At 39.4% G+C, this 19,493-nt stretch overlaps 1 protein-coding gene and 1 long non-coding RNA gene across 3 annotated transcripts in view; one reads left to right on the forward strand and one right to left on the reverse strand.

Annotated features, from left to right (window-relative positions):
* The window catches only part of LOC108314747, a 40,783-nt gene extending 34,707 nt beyond the window's left edge, over positions 1–6,076 (reverse strand). Inside the window, exon 1 of the long non-coding RNA XR_005202671.1 lies at positions 5,512–6,076. This is a non-coding gene — a long non-coding RNA (uncharacterized LOC108314747). The remainder of the gene's footprint in view (positions 1–5,511) is intronic.
* A 199-nt stretch (positions 6,077–6,275) lies between these two features.
* BVES (blood vessel epicardial substance) overlaps positions 6,276–19,493 on the forward strand; it is a 36,493-nt gene continuing 23,275 nt past the window's right edge. For both annotated transcript variants that reach the window (XR_001829638.2, XM_017543771.2), the window contains exons 1-5: positions 6,276–6,471; positions 9,902–10,138; positions 14,118–14,242; positions 18,107–18,294; positions 19,025–19,133. Coding sequence is in view for 1 of the 2 variants with exons in the window: in XM_017543771.2 (XP_017399260.1) it covers positions 9,913–10,138; positions 14,118–14,242; positions 18,107–18,294; positions 19,025–19,133 (648 nt within the window). In the remaining variant the exon portion in view is untranslated. The remainder of the gene's footprint in view (positions 6,472–9,901; positions 10,139–14,117; positions 14,243–18,106; positions 18,295–19,024; positions 19,134–19,493) is intronic.

Here is a 19,493-nt window from a genome sequence, read left to right on the forward strand (position 1 = left end):
AAAAAAAAAAAAAAAAAAGGTCAGGCGCGGTAGCTCATGCCTGTAATACCAGCATTTTGGGAGGCCAAGGCTGGCGAATCACCTGAGGTCGGGAGTTCGAGACCAGCCTGACTGACATGGAGAAACTCCATCTCTATTAAAAATACAAAATTAGCTGGGCATGGCAGTGCATGCCTGTAGTTCGAGCTACTTGGGAGGCTGAGTCAGGAGAATCGCTTGAACCCGGAAAGCAGAGGTTGTGGTGAGCTGAGATCATGCCATTGCGCTCCAGCCTGGGCAACAAGAGTGAAACTCCATCTCAAAAAAAAAAGACCCAAAAAACAAAGGACCCAAAGAGCCTAGGCAATCTTTTTTTTTTTTTTTGAGATGGGAGTCTTTCTTTGTCACCAGGCTAGAGTGCAGGGGCACAATCTCAGCTCTCGGGTCCAAGCAATTCTCCTGCTTCAGCCTCCCAAGTAGCTGAGACTATAGGCGTGCACCACCATGTCCAGCTAATTTTTGTATTTTTAGTGGAGACAGGGTTTCACCATGTTGGCCAGGAAGGTCTCAATCCCTTGACCTCGTGATCTGCCAGCCTTGGCCTCCCAAAGTGCTGGGGTTACAGGTATAAGCCACTGCACCTGGCTTAAAGCAATTTTGAGAAAAAAGAACAAAGCTGGGAGTATCACATATTCTGATTTCAAGCTATATTACAAAGCTGCAGTAATCAGAATGGTATGGTACCAGCGTAAAATCACACATATAGACCAATGTAAGAGAATAGGCCAGAAATGAGTCCATGTATATATGATCAAGTAATTTTGATGAGAGCACCAAAAATATTCAACGGGGAAAAGATAGTATCTTTAATAAATTGTTTTGGGAAGACTGATTATTGGACCCTTATCTTATACTGCTCACAAAAATTAACTCCAAATGGATTAAAGGCTTTTACCTGAAACTATAAAACTACTAGAAGAAAATGTAAAAAAAAGTATTCTTGACATTGTTCTTCCTAAAGTCAGGAATCAGACAAGAGTGCTACTTCTATTTAAGACAGTACTGAAAGTCCTAGCTGGCGCAGAAAAAGAAATATTTTTGGAAATGGCACCAAAGTCATTTTTTGGAAATGGCATCAAAAGCAAAACCAAACAAGTGGGATTCCATCAAATGTAAAAGCTTCTGCAAAGCAAAGGAAACAATCAACAAAATGAAAAGGCAATTTATGGAATGGGAGAAAATATTTGCAAACCACGTTTCTGATAAGGGGTTAATATCCAAAATATGTAAGGAATTCATATAACTCAACAGCAATAAATAAATAATAGGCAAAGGACCTCAGTAAATAAATAAACAGCAATAAATAAATAAATAATAGGTAAAGGACCTCAATAGACATTTTCCCAAAGAAGACGTACAAATGGCTAATAGGTACATGAAAAGGTGTTCACTGCTATCATCAGGGAAATGCAAATCAAAACCACAATGAGATAATCACCTCACACCTGTTAGAATGGCTATTACCAAAAAGACAAGTGATAACAAGTATTGGCCAGAATATGAAGAAAAGGGAACCCCTGTGCACTGTTAGTGAGAATGTAAATTGGTACAGCCATGTGGAAAACAGTAGGGAGGTTCCTCCAAAAATTAAATATATAATTACCATATGATCCAGCAATCCTACTTCTAGGTATATATTGAAGGAAATAAAATCAGAATCTCAAAGAGATGTCTGCAATCCCATGTTCATTGCAGCAGTATTAATAACAGCTAAGACTTAGAAACAATGTAAGTGTCCACTGACAAAGGAATGGATAAAGAAAATGTGGCATATGTACACAATGAAATATTATCCATCCATAAAAGAAGGAAATTCTGCCATTTGTAACAACATGGATAAAAATGGAAGGCTTACACTAAGTGAAATAAGTTAGAAAGAGACAGGCAAATGTTGTCTCATCTCACTTATGCATGGAATCTAAAAAAGTTGAACTCATATAAACAGAGAATAGTTATTGGGGGCTGAAGGCTGAGGAAATGGGGAGAAGGTGGTCAAAGGGTACAAACTTTCAGTTATAAGGTGACTAAGCTCTGGGGATCTAATGTACAGAGTGGTGATTCTAGTTAACAATACTGTATTTTATAACTGAATTTGCTAAGACAGTAGATCTTACATGTTCTCAATACACACATAAAAATGGTAACTATCTGAGGTGATAGATATGCCAACTCATTTGATTGTGATAATCATTTCACAATATATAGATATATCACATTTAAAAAAGAAAAGGCATGGAGGAAACTTGAATGCATACTGCTTAGTGAAAGAAGCCAATTTGAAATGGCGATATATCATGTAATGCCAACAACAGGATACTTTCAAAAGGCAAAACTATGAAGACAGCAAAAAGAGTAGTGGTTGCTAGGAGTGTGAGAGGAGGATAGACAGAGGGATGAAGAACCGGAGCACAGGAGATTGAAACTGCTCTGTATGATACTGTAATGGTGGATATATGACATTATACCTTCGGCAAAACCTGCAGAGTCTACAACAGGAAGTGAACCCTAAACTACAGACCTTTGTTAATAATGATGGATTCATTTGAGTTCTCCATTTGTGACACACATACCACACTAATGCAAGGTGTTAATAATGGGGGAACTATCTGCTCAGTTATCTGTAAACTTAAACTGCTCTTTAAAAAAGCCCATTAATTTTTTAAAAATCAAAAGAAATGTAAAAACAGTCAGTGAGGTTGGTTGTCAAACTGGTCAGTGACAATGTAACATTTAATGAGAGCAATGTGGGTTCTCAAAAACAATCTAATCCCATCGTAACTAGAACTGTCTGCTATGAGACCATATCAGAAGCAGTACAGTCTCCATGCACTTAGTAATAACAGTTGAAATAAAGTCTACACCGATGTATATTGTGGGCAGATTTATAGATAAGGAAGATAATGCTACTTATTGTTATGTGAGTACTTGCTTTTTTGTTTTTTGTTTGAGACAGTCTGTTTGAGACAGCCTTACTCTGTTGCCCATGCTGGAGTGCAGTGGTGTGATCTCAGCTCATCACAACCTCTGCCTCCTGGGTTCAAGTGATTCCCGTCTCTCGGCCTCTGGAGTAGCTGGGATTACCGGCATGCGCCACCACACCGGGCTAATTTTTGTACTTTTAGTAGAAATGGGGTTTCACCATGTTGGCCAGGCTGGTCTTGAACTCCTGACCTCAGGTGATCCATCCTCTTAGGCCTCCCAATATATGAATACTTTAAAACCAATGATCTTGTTTCATTTTCACAAAACTTATTCTTCCTGAACTTTAAGTCTCATTAAGAGTTTATCCAACTGGTAAAAGTAGACTAGAATACCTGTTTTAAAAAATGAAGATAAAAATAATTATGTCACTCCAACAGTAGCCAGAGTTTTTACAGAGGAAACAGACTGCCCTGCATTTTGTTATTTATGCTTCTTACCCTTTTCATTGTACACATCTGTGCAGGTCAGCTCCTTGCTTCATATTATTCAAATAGTGCTCAGAAGCTTTTGATCTGACCTTTCCGAGGCCAGCAGGAGGAGACCAGGGAGCTAAAGGAATTCCCAAATCCTAGGTTCTGTGTCTAGAATTCTTGCTTTGAATTTTATAAAACTACTATTCATACATCTGTGATAAGAAATTAAAATACAGCAAGATACTCACTATAAATAATGGTTTTAATCCTAGATAAGTTACAGTGAGGGGATCAGGTTTTTTCAATCTTCACTTTCTATAGAACACAGACTCAAAGAAAACATAGACACTGTCAAAGGCTAGAACTTAAGTTTTATGATATCTCATTCAGTGTTCTTTTCATAAAAACATGCAATCTTTATATGATCTAAATGCCTTACAGGTATCCTATCCTGAAGGTAAGGAGTGGGTGTGTCCTGTTATGGGTGACAATATATCCAAATCACTTATAACAGTACCTGATACGAAGTATACTCTAAGTGAGGGGTCAGTAAACGTCTGTAGAGCCAGACAGTAAACATTTTAGGCTTTGTGGGCCATAAGGTTTCTATTGTAACTAATCAAAGCTGCCTTGGCAGCATGAAAACAGTCATAAAAACGGGCATGACTGGGTTTCAAAATTTTACAGACACTGAATCTGAATTTTATATAATGTTCACATATCATGAAATAGTCTTCTGATTTTTTTCAACCATAAAAAAATGTAAAAATGGGTGTACAAAAACAGGCTGAGGGCTGGGCCTTTGGGGCATAGTTTTGCTTTATGTAACTAGTAGATATTATTATGATGTCTATAATATCTTCCTAGAAATTATTTTTAATGGCTGCTTCGAACAAGATTGTTTGGATGTTCTATAATTTACTTAGTCCCCCATGGTTGGAATTTAGGATATTCCCCATATTCATTATTATGAGCTGAGATTGCGCCATTGCACTCCAGCCTGTACAACAAGAGTGAAACTCTGTCTCAAAAATCAAAACAACAACAACAACAAAAAAGGCTGACAGAGCATCTAGAAAGAAACAGACTCTAAAGTAACCTTGAAAAGTAATCTTTTATGTTTATAGGAAAGTTCAGAGATATTAGAGAAGGAGCTTTATAAATACTACATATATATATATATATATATATATATATATATAGGCACACATACACACAAATATAAAACTTAGTCCCAAACACCATTTTAATATCTTTATATATAATTAACATTTAGTCCTCAAAACAATACTATGAGGTGCAGGTACCTCTGCAGGACCATCATCATCATCCCCATGTTCCAAAGAGGAAACTGAGGCACAGAAAGCCTAAGTAACTTCTCCAAGGTCGCACCGTAAACTGGTAGGAGAGGAAGGATTCAAACCCAGCTTGTGTGACATCAAGACCCATGCTCTTTCATGGCAGGCTGCACCCCCTCTTCACCAGAGACTTGCCCAGTGTGCACCTCCAGGTACTCTTTATAACGTACCTTCACACAATTGGTGGTGGTCTTTATTTTTTTTGGACGGCGTTTCGCTCTTGTTACCCAGGCTGGAGTGCAATGGCGCGATCTTGGCTCAGCACAACCTCCGCCTCCTGGGTTCAGGCAATTCTGCCTCAGCCTCCTGAGTAGCTGGGATTAGAAGCACGCGCCACCATGCCCAGCTAATTTTTTGTATTTTTAGTAGAGACGGGGTTTCACCATGTTGACCAGGTCTCGATTTCTTGACCTCGTGATCCACCCGCCTCGGCCTCCCAAAGTGCTGGGATTACAGGCTTGAGCCACCGCGCCCGGCCTGTTGGTGGTCTTTTTAATACTGAGATCACATTTCACATCCATGAATGACCTCATACTCTAATAATTGTAATAATAATACTCTAAATACTCTAATAATGGACCTCATACTCCAATTTTATCCCATAATGAGACATTTTTTGTTGGAAACTGGATACCTACCTAATCTTCCTCTTTTGTCCTACAAGACACATCCCCCCACCACCAACGGCAATTCTTCATTAACTTTCCCCGTTTTCTTACTCAAAATAGTTGTCCAGTAATCAGTAAAAGTTGATTGGAACATACTCTCATATTTTGTATCCAAACGTATGGTTCCCACATCTACATTCAAGTGATGCTTTGCCTACAGTGGAGGGCCCTGCACCGCCTGGGATTGCTAGTTTCGGGTTTAAGTACCCTTCTTTGGAAACAAAAACAGTGACACGTGTCAGAAGCCCCTCCCGCTCGGCCTCTTCTCCCTCCTCCTCCTCCGCAGCAGGAGGCCTGGCCCCAGCGTCCTGCACCCGGGCGGACCAAACGTTCCACCTCGCTCGCCAGACTCGGCCGTGAACTCGCGCGCTCTCCGGGTCATTCCCCGCTAGTGCCGAGTTATGGGCGAACCTCCCAAAAAGGAGAAATGCGAGTGGGTCGTCCAACTCTGAGGAGAAACGAGAATTCCCGTTCTCATTTCCTCTGATTTCTCCCCCTACCCAGGACCCTACTTCTCGAATACTCCCCGTGGGGAGGAACGACGAATGCCGCCGTTCCCACGAAGCCGCCCGCTTCCCACTCATGCCCAAACAAGGATAGTCTCCTGTAGAGAGGGAACAAGAAAATAAATAAGCGGGCGTTTCAAACCAAGTCCTCGAGTGCGCAGACCGGCCGTGGAGCCGCGGGAGCAGGGCGGGCAGTCCGGGACCAGCGCGGGGCTCCGCCCGCCGGGGGGCGCGGGGCGGCGGGCGCGTGCGCGTGCGCGGTGCAACCCCAGCCCTGGCCGCCGCCGCCCGCCGCCGCCGTCGCGATGCCTATTTTAGTCAAAGCGGCTGCGGGCGTGGGGACCCGGCCCGGGCTGCGGAGCTTCCGGACCCGCGGACTCGCCGAGGAGCGCGCGTCCGACACCCGTCGAACCGCTGAGCCCGTGTCCCCCGAGTCCCGCGCTCCGAAGCTGCCGCTCCGAACTTTGGTCGGTGCAGCCCAGGTTCCTCGCCGAGGACCAGCCAGGTAAGGATGGGACGCGCCGCTGCCGCCTGCTGTCCGCCCGCTGTCCGCCCGCGCCGGGCTGTGTGCGGCCTCGCGCTCCGGTGGCTAAATCGAGAAGCGAAAGTTGGATCTCGGCCCCTCCGGGAACAACTTTGCCGTCCCGGGCGGCGACTGCCTGTTCTCCGCGGCCGGGGGCGCCGCCCTCTGCCCCTCCTCGCTGGCCGCGCCCTCGCGGGACTCTAGACCTTTGGGGGCCGCCCTTCTCCCCGGGTCTGAGCGCCGCGGCCATCGAGACCCTCAAGGATCGGCGGCCGCCGCTTGGTCAGGCAGCCCCAGCGCCCCCGGGCCCTCGGCCCCACCGAGTGCTGGCTCCCGCGCTCTGCGGCGGCAAGCCCCTTGGTGAGCTCGGCCTCTGCTCTCTCCGCCCGGTCCCGGGGTTCCTCCTCGCCGCCTGTAGGGCCGCTGCGTCCCGCGCGGAGGCTGCGTGCAGCCAGGCGCACGGTGTCGCCCACCCCGTCCCCTGTCCGAGTTTGGGGTGGGTCACGGGGCTCACTCCTCACCCCCGCGGCCCGAGAGCTCCTGGCCTAGAAGGACTGTCGCCGCGGACCCTCCTCCTAAGGAGCGAGGTCAGAGGGTCTCCGGAGACCACACATGGCTGGGGACCCGAGTGCGCGCCGCCCACTCGCAGCCTCCTTCCCCGAGCCTTTGGGAACCGGTTGTTGGCCAGGTAAGTCCCAGAAACTGCGTGCTTTGAAGCATGAATAAGTGCTAAAAGACTAAGCAATGTAATGCCATTTGCCATTCGGAAGATGTGCGAAAATTCAGTTAGAATTAGAGAATGAATTAAGCCGATTAGCAAGACTTTTGCTCGTTGCAGTTATCTTTTTCCTTTTTTTAGTTTGGTAAAGGTTTAATGTAAGTTTCAACATTTAGCTATTTAGCCCTGCAATCACCTTTTTGAAAACCAATAAACAGAACTTTATTAGTATAGGTAATTTAAGGACGTAAACTTTCATGACCTGATGAGGGATACATAATTTCTCTTGATTTAGTCAAAATTAATCTGAAGGTTGACCAATTTACCAGTCTAACCTTTCCCTTTCCACCTATTCTCTGTATAAGGATGGTTCAGTGTAAGCTGCTAAACGATTAAGTGGAAATCAAAATAAACTGATCTGATCAATATTTTCGACAATAGGTTAACTGGCATTTCACGGTAGACAATTATATAGATATATAGATACATCTGTATGCCTTTACGTCTATCTGTACAGATATATATATTTCTAATAAGGTGTGATGCTTCAAAACATCTTTAGGATGATCCTACCTTCTAAAAATTGCTAATAATATTTCTGGTTCTTGGGTCAGTAATTGTAGTTTTCCTGTCATTTTTCTTGGACCAGAAATTGGTAGTTTTCATGTCATTTTAAGAACTTCTAAAAACCTGATACTGAATTATAGTGGATTAGTAGGCAGTACAGGTGAAATTGGGTGGATTCGAGGGGGAATATGGATTGATTGATTATGTAAATATGTATTAAACCATAGGCTATTAAAACTTTAAAGAGTTTTAAAGACGATCTAGTTTAGCTGCCCCATTCCAAGGAAGAAACAGACCCGAGGAGCAGAAGCGACTTTCCCTGGCTTATGTGGCTCCCTGGTGGCTTGTGGTATAGAACCTGACTCAACCTCAGGAAGGCTAGGCACTCTCCTATCTTTATTACTGAGATGTAGGGGGACTGCACAGTCTAAAAGTGTTTGTCATGTTGAGATTCCTTCAGAGTGGCTTTCCTCTCTGCTTCAGTGGCCTTCTCTACAGAGGCTAAGCCTTGGAAGTACATGAATAAATAGTGTTCCTGCCTCATAGAGGACAAAGGGTAGTTAGGACAAACAGGACAATGGGAGTGTAGATACATTCTACAGTGCTGTCGAAATGGTAGTTATTATTAACCTATGCAATGCTAGGGTAGGTGATGTTAGGTTATGAGTGATAGAGGACACTTCATATTGTTCTCTGTCCTGCAGAAGTTATGAGATTCATTCTCATTTGGTCCTGAAAAGCAAATTTTGTATAAATGGAGTTATTAAAATAATAATCTTCCCTCCATCCTGATAGGCTTATGTATTTAATGATTTCAGACATTTGGAAAACAGGTGAATTTTTGTTTCTTTTTGTAGGAAATCAATATCTAAGTCAACTATTACTGTTATATTTATGAGCTATTTCAGAATTGTGTAAAAAGATCTTCAGTTGACTTGATCATTTCATTCACAATTTGTAAATTGGTGTGTTTTTTTTTTTTAAATCATCTTTAAGGTATGAAATTCTTTCAGATTTGTCTGTTAACGTCCTTTCAAAGTACCCATTTTGTACCAATTAATTATTCTACTACCTAAAACCTTTACTTTAGTATATTGAGAATAAGCAATAGAAAAGTAAGATTAATTGCATGACCTTATTTTGAAAGAAATACATATTTCTAAATTTAAATATATTTAGGGTTCCCGTTTGGAATTTTCCTGAAACAGAATAATTCATATATCTGGTAAACCTTCATAGTGTTTGGCCAGGACCAAATTTGTGTAAATAATAATAGAGTTATTTGTAAGGACCAGAGACTGAAGACAGGTAACACGGGAAATGGTTTTATATAAGCATGTGTAAAATGTGTATTCTTTAAATGTACTTGCTATGGATTTTTATATGTATAAGTAAACCAGAAGTTTACTGCTTTTTAATTTGTGATATGCTACCAACTAGAATTATTATGGGAAATAAAGTAGAGATTTAAATTAGGCAATAAAAGAAAGTTTCATGTTGTATCTCCCATGTATATATAAATGTTTATATGGCTATATATTATTTGCATGTATGATAATGTATTATGTATGTATGATACAGTGATTTAATGGTGATATAAAATAGAGACTTCTAAATATACTAAGCTTTCAAATAGATGTGAGAGTATTAATATTTTTTAAGTATTCAAATAATTAGTTTTCTAGTTATTTTTCCTGTGTTTGGATTCAGTCACCAGTGGGAATATGATGGAAGACCAGACTAAATAACTTTGTAATTACTGTGGTTTATGAACATTGGTGATTGTTTTAAAGACTAATTAATTCCCTCACTCCTCCCTTCTCTACAAGTCGGTATATGTATATTTGTGCTTATGAGGGAATAGTTGTACCCTATGCTAAGTATTTTATGTATTTTATTTCATTTAATCATAAGGCAAATGAGATATTATTATTATCCTTTAACAGGTAAGGAACTGAATACATTTAATATGTGACAGAGTTGGGATTTGAATCTGGATCTGTTTAATTCATAAGGACTGGAGAAGTCTGTTTAATTCACAGAAATAATTTTGGTATAATACCTATGGAAGTAATAAGATATAGTTGCCATTTTTATGATTTTACTTTTGTCTACTTGTTTTTACAGGAATTTTCAAAATGAATTATACAGAGTCCAGCTCATTGACGGAATCAACTGCCATAGGTTTTACACCTGAGTTAGAAAGTGTCATACCCGTGCCTTCCAATGAGACCACTTGTGAAAACTGGAGAGAGATACATCATCTGGTTTTTCATGTAGCAAATATTTGTTTTGCAGTTGGGTTGGTTATTCCAACAACTCTTCACCTTCATATGATATTTCTTAGGGGAATGTTAACTCTAGGTAAGACACCTCACTGATATTTTATGTAACTTTTCTGTAACTGACATCAGATGGGCTTTGCACTGAGGGCTTCAGGGTATTCTTTGTCAGGTCCATAGCAAGCCAAAAAACCTAAGTCTTCGTTACTGAATTGGCAGTATATCAGTTAGCTTAGAGCATAGACCTTCATATGCCATATCTCTCCCTTACTTACTTTGTTTATGTGTGCTTTCACATGTTGTTTAGGTTTTCCAGATATCAAAAAATTCATTCATGTGTAAGCGTATGAACTTTAGAGCTAAATTATGTGATTCAAAAACTGGTTCTACTACTTGCTAACTATGTAACTTGGGCAAATGATGTAATCTTTCTATTGCCTCAGTTTCCTTATTTATCAGATAAGGGTAAAAATAATACCACCTCCCAAAGTTGTTGTGAATTAAATGTGTGTCATATATATTTTTAACTTGGAATATTGCCTGCTCATAGTAAGTACTGTGTAGTTTTAACTGCTATTTCTTGAAAAGATATTTGCTATGGGCAGTAAAGAAACATTGGGAACAAAAACAATTACCTAGATATAGTAGTTCAAACAAAACTATTTTTTTTTTTTTTTTGGTCCCTGTAACCCTGATGAAGCAAGTTAAATTGATTCACATCAGAATATTAAAACAATTGAATCTGTTACTTTAGCCAGTGATTCTTGACACATTACTAATGTGATTATTTCCTTGATGACTCATTTATTCAGATCATTTTTGAGTACCTGTGATGTGTCAGACAAAGACTGAGGAAGGCTGACTTCATCCTTGAGAAAGACACTCTAATGGGGGCTGGCAGAGAAACAGATGGGCAATCCCAGTATGGTGTATCGGATGCTGGGATGCAGGCGTGCACCCATTATCCAGGGGGACATGGAAAAGGTGATAGGCTCAGTAGGAAGGCAGAGCAAGGTCTCTCTGAGGAGGTGACATGGGACCTGGATTTTGGAAGGTGAGCAAGATTTCTCTGAGTGAGCATGTGCGATATCCAAGCAAAGAGCACAGAAGAGGAGGAAATTGAGCTTATTGGGGTGAACGTGGAATATCACATTGTGCCTAAAAATTTATGATAAATGGGCTGGGCACAGTGGCTCATGCCTGTAATTCCAGCACTGTGGGAGGTTGAGGCAGGCAGATCACCTGAGGTCAGGAGTTCTAGACCAGCCTGGCCAAAATGGTGAAACCCTGTCTCTACTAAAAATACAGAGATTAGCCAGGCGTGGTGGCAGGCATCTGTAATCCCAGCTACTCGGGAGGCTGAGGCAGGAGAATCACTTTAACCCAGGAGGCAGAGGTTTCAGTGAGCCGAGATCGTGCCACTGCACTCCAGCCTGGCAACACAGCGAGACGCCGCCTCAAAAAAAAAAAAAAAAAAAGTGATAAATGACAAGGAAGAAGAGGCTAAAAGGTTAGGAGAAGCTTGTGGACCTCTGTGGTGTGTGACCTGTGGGTAAGGTGAGGATTGCAATAGGAGGAGCAGGGAGTTGAATGGAAAAAAAAGAAAAAAAACACTGTATCCTATAAAAAAAACAAAAATCAATTATGAATTTTAAGACAGAGCTGTGGAGGTAGAGTTAACCAAAGATATTATCAAATCTAACACTTTATTCTGTAAATGTAGAAAGAGAAACCTAGGCCAGGCATGGAGGCTAACACTTATAGTCCCAGCACTTTGGGAGGCTGAAGTGGGAGGATCTCTTGAAGCCAGTAGTTCAAAACCAGCCTGGGCAATGTAGTGAGACCCTATGTCTACAGAAATTTTAAAGATTAGCTGGGCATGGTGGCATGTACCTGTGGTCCCAGCTATTTGGGAGGCTAAGGTGGGAGGACAGCTTGAGCCTGGGATGTGAGGCTGCACTACATCATGTTGCTACTGCTGCACTCCAACCTGTGTAACAGAGCAAGACCCTGTCTCAAAAAAAAAAAAAAAAAAAAAAAAAATAAACAAATAAATTAAAAAAAAAAAAAAAAAAAAAAAAAAGAAATCTAAACAAGTAAAATGACCCATCCAAAATTAAGATGGAGAAAAAATGGCCAAACCAGAACTATAATTCAGGTCCTCCGGTTTTTCTCCATCCTCTCATTATGTACCCTGTCTCTTTTAAATTAAAATATTTTAAATTGCTTCACTACTTGCTATGAAATATTACTTAAAGAATCTTTAAATTTTTACATTTTGGGCTTTATTGAGGTACCTCAAATCATTCTTATGAAATAAAAAATTGTAAGTGAGTAACTTTTAAAGTGGGAGGTTAGCTTTTGTGTGCATGTGTCAGTGATCTATATCTTAATGATGCTTTATTTTAAATATATGTACTGTATTAACTCTCCTACCATAAAATTGATCAAAAGAAACTGGGGATATTTTATATAAGGTAAGAGAATTGATAAGAAAACACAGGAAGATTCTCAGAGATGAATGGATAATCACCAAGAGAAAATTCAAATGGCTAAAACATTTTGGTAAAATATGCAGCCTCTCTGCTGGTAGTGACTTACTGTATTAGTTAAAAAATAAAAAAATAAAATAAAATAAAATATGCAGGCTCACCAGTAATCATGGAAATGCAAAATAAAATATAATACATAATTTCTCACTATCAAATTAGGAGTTTTCACATCTTATGATGCAGCCATGCGTTGTATAATGAAAGTGTTCCCGTAAGATTATAGTACCACGTTTACCTTTCCCATATTTAAATATACAAATACTTACTATTGTGTTACAGTTGCCTGCAGTATTCAATATTCAATACTACTGTATTCAAACTGTACTGTATTAGTTTATGCCCTATAGTGTAGTAGACTGTGCCATCTGAATTTATGTAAGTATACTCTATGATGTTCGCACAGCAACAAAATCATTTAACAAAACATTTCTCAGAACATAACCCTGTCATTAAGCAACACGTGCCTATGCTGACAACTTGATACTGGCATTTCTAACTAGTAGGATTGCAAATTTGTACAAAGCTTTTGGGAAACAATTCTTCAATATTGTAAAATTACTATAAAGTTCATTCCCTAGATTCACCTTCGGGGTAATCCAGACTAAGTAAACAATCACGAGTACAGAAAAATTTGTATGTATAAAATTTTCTGCTTGTCGGAAATTATACCCACAAAATCTTGTCTTTCCAGCAATTGGGGGATGGTTAAATAAATTATAGTTTAATCAGTTACGGTCATTTAAAATTGTACTTTCAAAGAGTGTAATGAAATGGGAAAATCACTGCAATTAGTTAAAAAGGAGATTTTAAAATATTATATGTGTTAGATTTGCCATCAGGTAAAACTGCATGAAAACTATAAGGCAGAATTAAATTATTTGGTATTTAATGGCTTTCTTTAAGTAGTAGAATTATGAAATTTTCCCCTTTAAAAATATTTTTTGTACTTTGTATTTCTAGTATATTTTTTATATAGATTTTATGCAACAAAGGGTATATTTGGGTTTTTTTATTACCAGACAAAAACCAAAATGAAACAATGTGATAATTGGCTTAGCTAGTTCTAAAATGTGTTTGATTTTCAGTAATCCCCACATCCGTGGATTCACTTTCTGTGGTCAACTATAGTCTAATAATATTAAATGGAAAATGCCAAGAATAAACAATTTATAAGTTTTAAATTGCAAGACACCCTGAATAGTGTGATTAAATCTTGTACTGTCCTGCTGTATCCTGACTGGAATGTGAATCATCCCTTTGTCCAGCTTATCCCCACTATCTGTGTTATCTACCCAGTAATCGCTGAGTAGCTGTCTTGGGTATCAGATCAATGAAACACAGTGTTTATAGAGTTGTGTACTATCCATGGGTTCAGGTTTCCACTGGGGGTATTGTAAAGTATCACCTTCAAAAAAGGGATGACTACTATATAGACAGGATATCAAATTTATTAAGCTCCCTGCTTAAGCTCTTCTGGACATCTAACATGTTAACCGTGTTCTTCAACAGGATGTACACTTTATATTGCCTGGGCCACTCTCTACCGATGTGCCTTGGATATAATGATCTGGAATTCTGTGTTCTTGGGTGTCAACATTTTGCATCTGTCATATCTTTTATACAAGAAGAGACCGGTAATTACTAAAATTAATTAATAAGGAAGTGATTTTAAAGCTAAAACTTTGAAAGATACTTTGTTCAGATTTAAGAGTAAGAATCTACCATATTTAGCCCCTTTAATATCATTTCTCTGAAGATTAGACTTTCTGTTTACATGTGCTTAAAAGTGAAACATTTTAGTACCATGAAATTTGTTCTACAAATGAGTTTTTAAAACTTTAAAAATTATTAGCATATGAGAGAATGTGAATAATGTTCTCCTTTTTAAGTCATATTACTTGATTTTTTTAATATTGATATTCAGATGTCACTTGGAAATATTTCCCATTTATAAAATTACTAGCAGGCAACTTGTGTAAACATTCTATGATTTACAAATAGTTCATGTTGTTTTTTAGTGTAATAACTATTATTTTTTCTAATACCCAAAATATTCATTTAAGGAAGTCACCATATTTGGTAGGTTGCTACCAAAACACTCATCTTTAACTTTTACTTTTCAACTCTGATTTATCTTGTTGTATTCCTTGATCATATCAAGAACAAAAATAGAGTAGGAAAACAACAGGGTTCCTAGAAATCACTCTGTATATATTACTGATTTTCCTAAGCACAAGCAAGCATTCAGTAAAGTAAAAGATCCAGCGCTTGCCTTAATCTTATGTTTGGGGTCAGATTTGCATGTAGAAAACTATTGGGAAACAAACTATTGGAAAACAATTCATAGAAAATTATAATTTGAATAATAGATGATGTATAATAGGCATTCAACTATACTGTAACCTTGTCAAACATAGTGACTCAGTCTGTGTTGTTTTACCGTATTAGTCAGTTTTCTCTAGATTATGCTATGTAATAAGTCTCAGTGATATGTGACAGCAAATGGGCTTTTTTTCTCACTCACCTTGTATCTTGACTCTGGCAGCTGTGTGTCAGCTGTGATTCTGTTCTATGCATCTCATTCATTGCAGGGTTTATGCTGAAGCAGCAGTTTCTGTTTGGACCATGCATTCTCATAGCAGAGGGAAAAGTACTAGAGAGCAAAAGAGAAACACCCAATGTCTCTTAAAACTTTTGCTCAAAAGGGACACATTGTTTCTGCTTACATTTCATTGGCTAAAACAAATGACATGGCCAAGTTTGATACTTTGGGGCATGGGGTGGAATAAGGGCTTGTACAGTCCTCTTACAGAGGTTGGGAACAGTGAATAATTGGGAACAATAATCTAACACAGTTGCTGCTGTATCTCCTTTTCCTATCAACCTTGATTGGCACACAGTAGGTGCTCAGAAAAACCTTTGATGAGTAGATGCTTTCAAAGAAGGTAAGAATTAGGCCAGGTGCAGTGGCTCATGCCTGTAATCCCAACACTTTGGGAAGCCAAGGTGGATGGATCACCTGAGGTCAGGAGTTTGACACCAGCCTGACCACATGGCAAAATCCTGTGTCTACTAAAAAATACAAAAATTAGCTGGTGCACAGCTGTAGACCCAGCTACACAGGAGGCTGAGGCATGAGAATCGCTTGAACCCAGGTGGCAGAGGTTGCAGTGAGCCAAGATCGTGCCACCGCACTCTAGCCTGAGTGACAGAGCGACACTCTTGTCTCAAAAAAAAAAAAAAAGAAAAAAAATTAAGAGGGCTTCATGAGGCTGGGCACCATGGCTCATGCCTGTAATCCCAGCACTTTGGGAGGCCCAGGCTGGAAGATCACTTGAGATTAGGCGTTCGAGACCAGCCTGTGCAACATAACAAGACTCCATCTCTACAAAAAATTTAAAAATCAGCTGGGTACGGTAGCACACACCTGTAGTCCAAGCTTCTTGGGAGGATCACTGGAACCCAGGAGTTTGAGACTGCAGTGAGCTATGGTCACATCACTTTGCTCCAGCACAGGCAACAGAGTGAGACTCTGTCTCCAAAAAATAAATACATAAAGAGGGCTTGATCTGAAAGTTATAGGATGAGCAGATTATGAATAAATCATTCTAAATGGTCATTACTGGAGCTTTGGAGTGGAAGAGGTAGATAATAATAATGATTACATTTTCTGAATGTCAGAACTTGCTGGAACTCTAAAATATAAGGATCAGAAGTTGCCGATGTGATCATAGCACCAAATAGGTAAATCACTTAGTATCTGTGCTTTTGTTTCTTCTCATACTATAAATTTACTTTTTTGAAAAATATAAATGCTGGATTTTCCTCAAAATGAAACAGCAGGACAAGTTGGAGTATTGCAAATGCTAGAGTGACATCAGGTTGAAGCAGCTGTCATGATCTGGGCCTATAGGCTTCATGTCGTGCCTGCCAGAGATATAGTGCATTATGGTTTTCCATCTACCCAATTAGTGTGACTTCGAGAGACTAATGCTGGGCCCAAAGATGGCGCATGACCTGTGCTTTGGAGAATCTGACAACAAAAATGATTAAGCCATTTTGCTTTTCTCTTCCTCCAGTAGCCAGCCTTATTTGCCAGTGGATTCTCCATTTTACAGTTAATTTTAGCTTAGGATGAAACTTCTACACTAAAACTCTTTTATACCCTTTTATTTTCCTTCACTTTGCTTGAGAGTACGTAAATATAAAGCAGTGATTGCAGCTGTGCTTGTGTGTTTTTCTGTATTGGTGCATTAAGTAATTACATGGAGATAAAATGCTTAAAGTATATGTCACTTGTATAAATTTATTTCCTCATCACTTCCTATTTTGTGTATTTATTTTCTTGCTGCCATATTTAAAAGTTAGTCTAATTTTTTTCTGTGTGAAGTAGGTTTTACAGAAAATGTTTTCTGTTATTTATAGAAGGGACTAAGATTTGGAAGGTGAAGGTGGTGACAACATTCAAAACCTAAACAGTTGGATTATAGCTCATAGGAAGAGATTATGAGCCATAGAGTTATGATCTACTGTGTAAGATCCTTCCCTTACACAGTGAGTTCAGTTTAACTGCAGAAGTTTTTTTTATTTTTTTATTTTTGTTTTTTGACACAGAGTCTTACTCTGTTGCCCAGGCTGGAGTGTGATGGTGCAATCCTAGTTGACTACAGTCTCAAACTCCTGGGCTCAAGTAACCCTCCCACCTCAGCATCTCAAGTAGCCAGGACTATAGGTATACTCCACCATGGCTGGCTAATTTTTTTTCTTTCTTTCTTTCTTTTCTTTCTTTTTTTTTTTTTTTTTTTTTTTTTTTTTTTTTTTTTTTTTTTTTTTTTTTTTTTTTTTTTTTTTTTTTTGAGGCAGAGTTCACTCTTGTTGCCCAGGCTGGAATGCAATGGTGCGATTTCAGGTCACTGTAACATGTGCCTCTCAGGTTCAAGCAGCTCTCCTGCCTCAGCCTCCCAAGTAGCTGGAGTTACAGGTGTATGCCACTACACACGGCTAATTTTTTGTATTTTTAGTAGAGACGGAGTTTCACCATGTTGGTCAGGCTGGTCTCAAACCTCTTACCTCAGAAGATCCACCTGCCTCGACCTCCCAAAGTGGTGGGATAACAGATGTGACCACTGAAAGTGCTGGGATTACAGGCATGACCACCACGCCTGGCTTTTTTTCTAAGTAGAGTTAGAACCTCACTGTGTTCCCCAGGCTGGTCTCAAACTCTTGGCCTCACATGATCCTACCACCTCAGCCTCCCAAAGTCCTGAAATTACAGGCATGAACCACCTCGCACAACCTAAATGTACACTTTTAGCATCTAAAGCACAAACTTTTATCACCATTTACTTGCTGTGTAAGGTTCTGTTAGCCTAAATACAGAAGGTTGATGGTATATATCAAAGATTTGTTTGTTCTCAAAACCATATTTAGACCTCAGAAGTCAGTATGTTGGGGTTGCTGCTGCATTGGTACAGCATCTAGTCCTTGGTGCATTTCAGGTAAAGATTGAAAAGGAACTCAGTGGCATCTACCGGCGATTGTTTGAACCACTCCGTGTGCCTCCAGATTTGTTCAGAAGATTAACTGGACAGTTTTGCATGATCCAAACCTTGAAAAAGGGCCAGACTTACGCTGCAGAAGATAAAACCTCAGTTGATGACCGTCTGAGTATTCTCTTGAAGGGGAAGTAAGTGTTCTATGGAAATCAAAATTCCTAGTTTACCTTTCATCTTTTCATGGCCTCTGGGAAGGAAATGAATGGAAGAAAATGTTGCTAGTGAATTGAGGAAGCAGTCACAGGGTTTGTTGTTGGTGAAATTTATGCTATAACTACACTTTCCAGTGCTGTAGAGCAACGTATTGAAGCCAGGTTGAATGTACTGCTCTGAATCTTGATGTCAGGATTTTCAGTTGCAAGATTTTAACCATTTTTGACCTTTTATTAAAAATTAATGAGTCAAAATTGAAGTGGATTTAAATTAGACATTGAAATTCAAAAAGCTTATACATGCATCAGAGTTTATTTGTCTTGAATATCACAGAAGTATAACTTCTAGGAATATCAGCCTTCTGGGGAGAGAGCCAGTTTCTGTGTTGCGCTGGCATTGTTATTAATGATACCTCTTTCTCTCTCAGCAGTATCCCAGCTTGAGTAACAAATTATATAGTCACTTCCTTTATAAGGGCAATAATAACCACTAGACGACATATGTCTGTCTCAATACTGGACAATGCTTTTTTCTAACGTTAGTTTTTGAAATACTTGTGCCTAAAGAGGTGCTTTTAGTTATGTCCATCATCTGTGGAATTTAAAAAACTTTACTACAAATCAAAATTGCATATGATGATAGCAGTTTTAAGAATTATCATGTTATTTGTGAAATAGTGCCTTTATTAACATTAATTTCTGTTATCAGAATGAAGGTCTCCTATCGAGGACATTTTCTGCATAACATTTACCCCTGTGCCTTTATAGATTCTCCTGAATTTAGATCAACTCAGATGCACAAAGGTGAAAAATTCCAGGTATGTTTTCACATGATTTTTAAGGAGATTGAAACTAGCTTGTATCTCACTCAAAGTCCAAAGGATAGTAACAGAAACACAGCTATGAGCTACTGGGGAAAAAAACAAGTTGCCATAAGGCATGTATAATATTACCCCATTTAAAAAAAAAAACATTTTATTTATTTATTTTTTTTTTTTGAGACGGAGTTTCACTCATGTTACCCAGGCTGGAGTGCAATGGTGCGATCTCGGCTCACCGCAACCTCCGCCTCCTGGGTTTAGGCAATTCTCCTGCCTCAGCCTCCTGAGTAGCTGGGATTACAGGCACGCACCACCATGCCCAGCTAATTTTTTGTATTTTTAGTAGAGATGGGGTTT

The sequence above is a fragment of the Cebus imitator genome, unplaced genomic scaffold, assembly GCF_001604975.1.
Source record: "Cebus imitator isolate Cc_AM_T3 unplaced genomic scaffold, Cebus_imitator-1.0 Scaffold160, whole genome shotgun sequence".
NCBI classification, from domain to species: Eukaryota; Metazoa; Chordata; class Mammalia; order Primates; family Cebidae; genus Cebus; species Cebus imitator.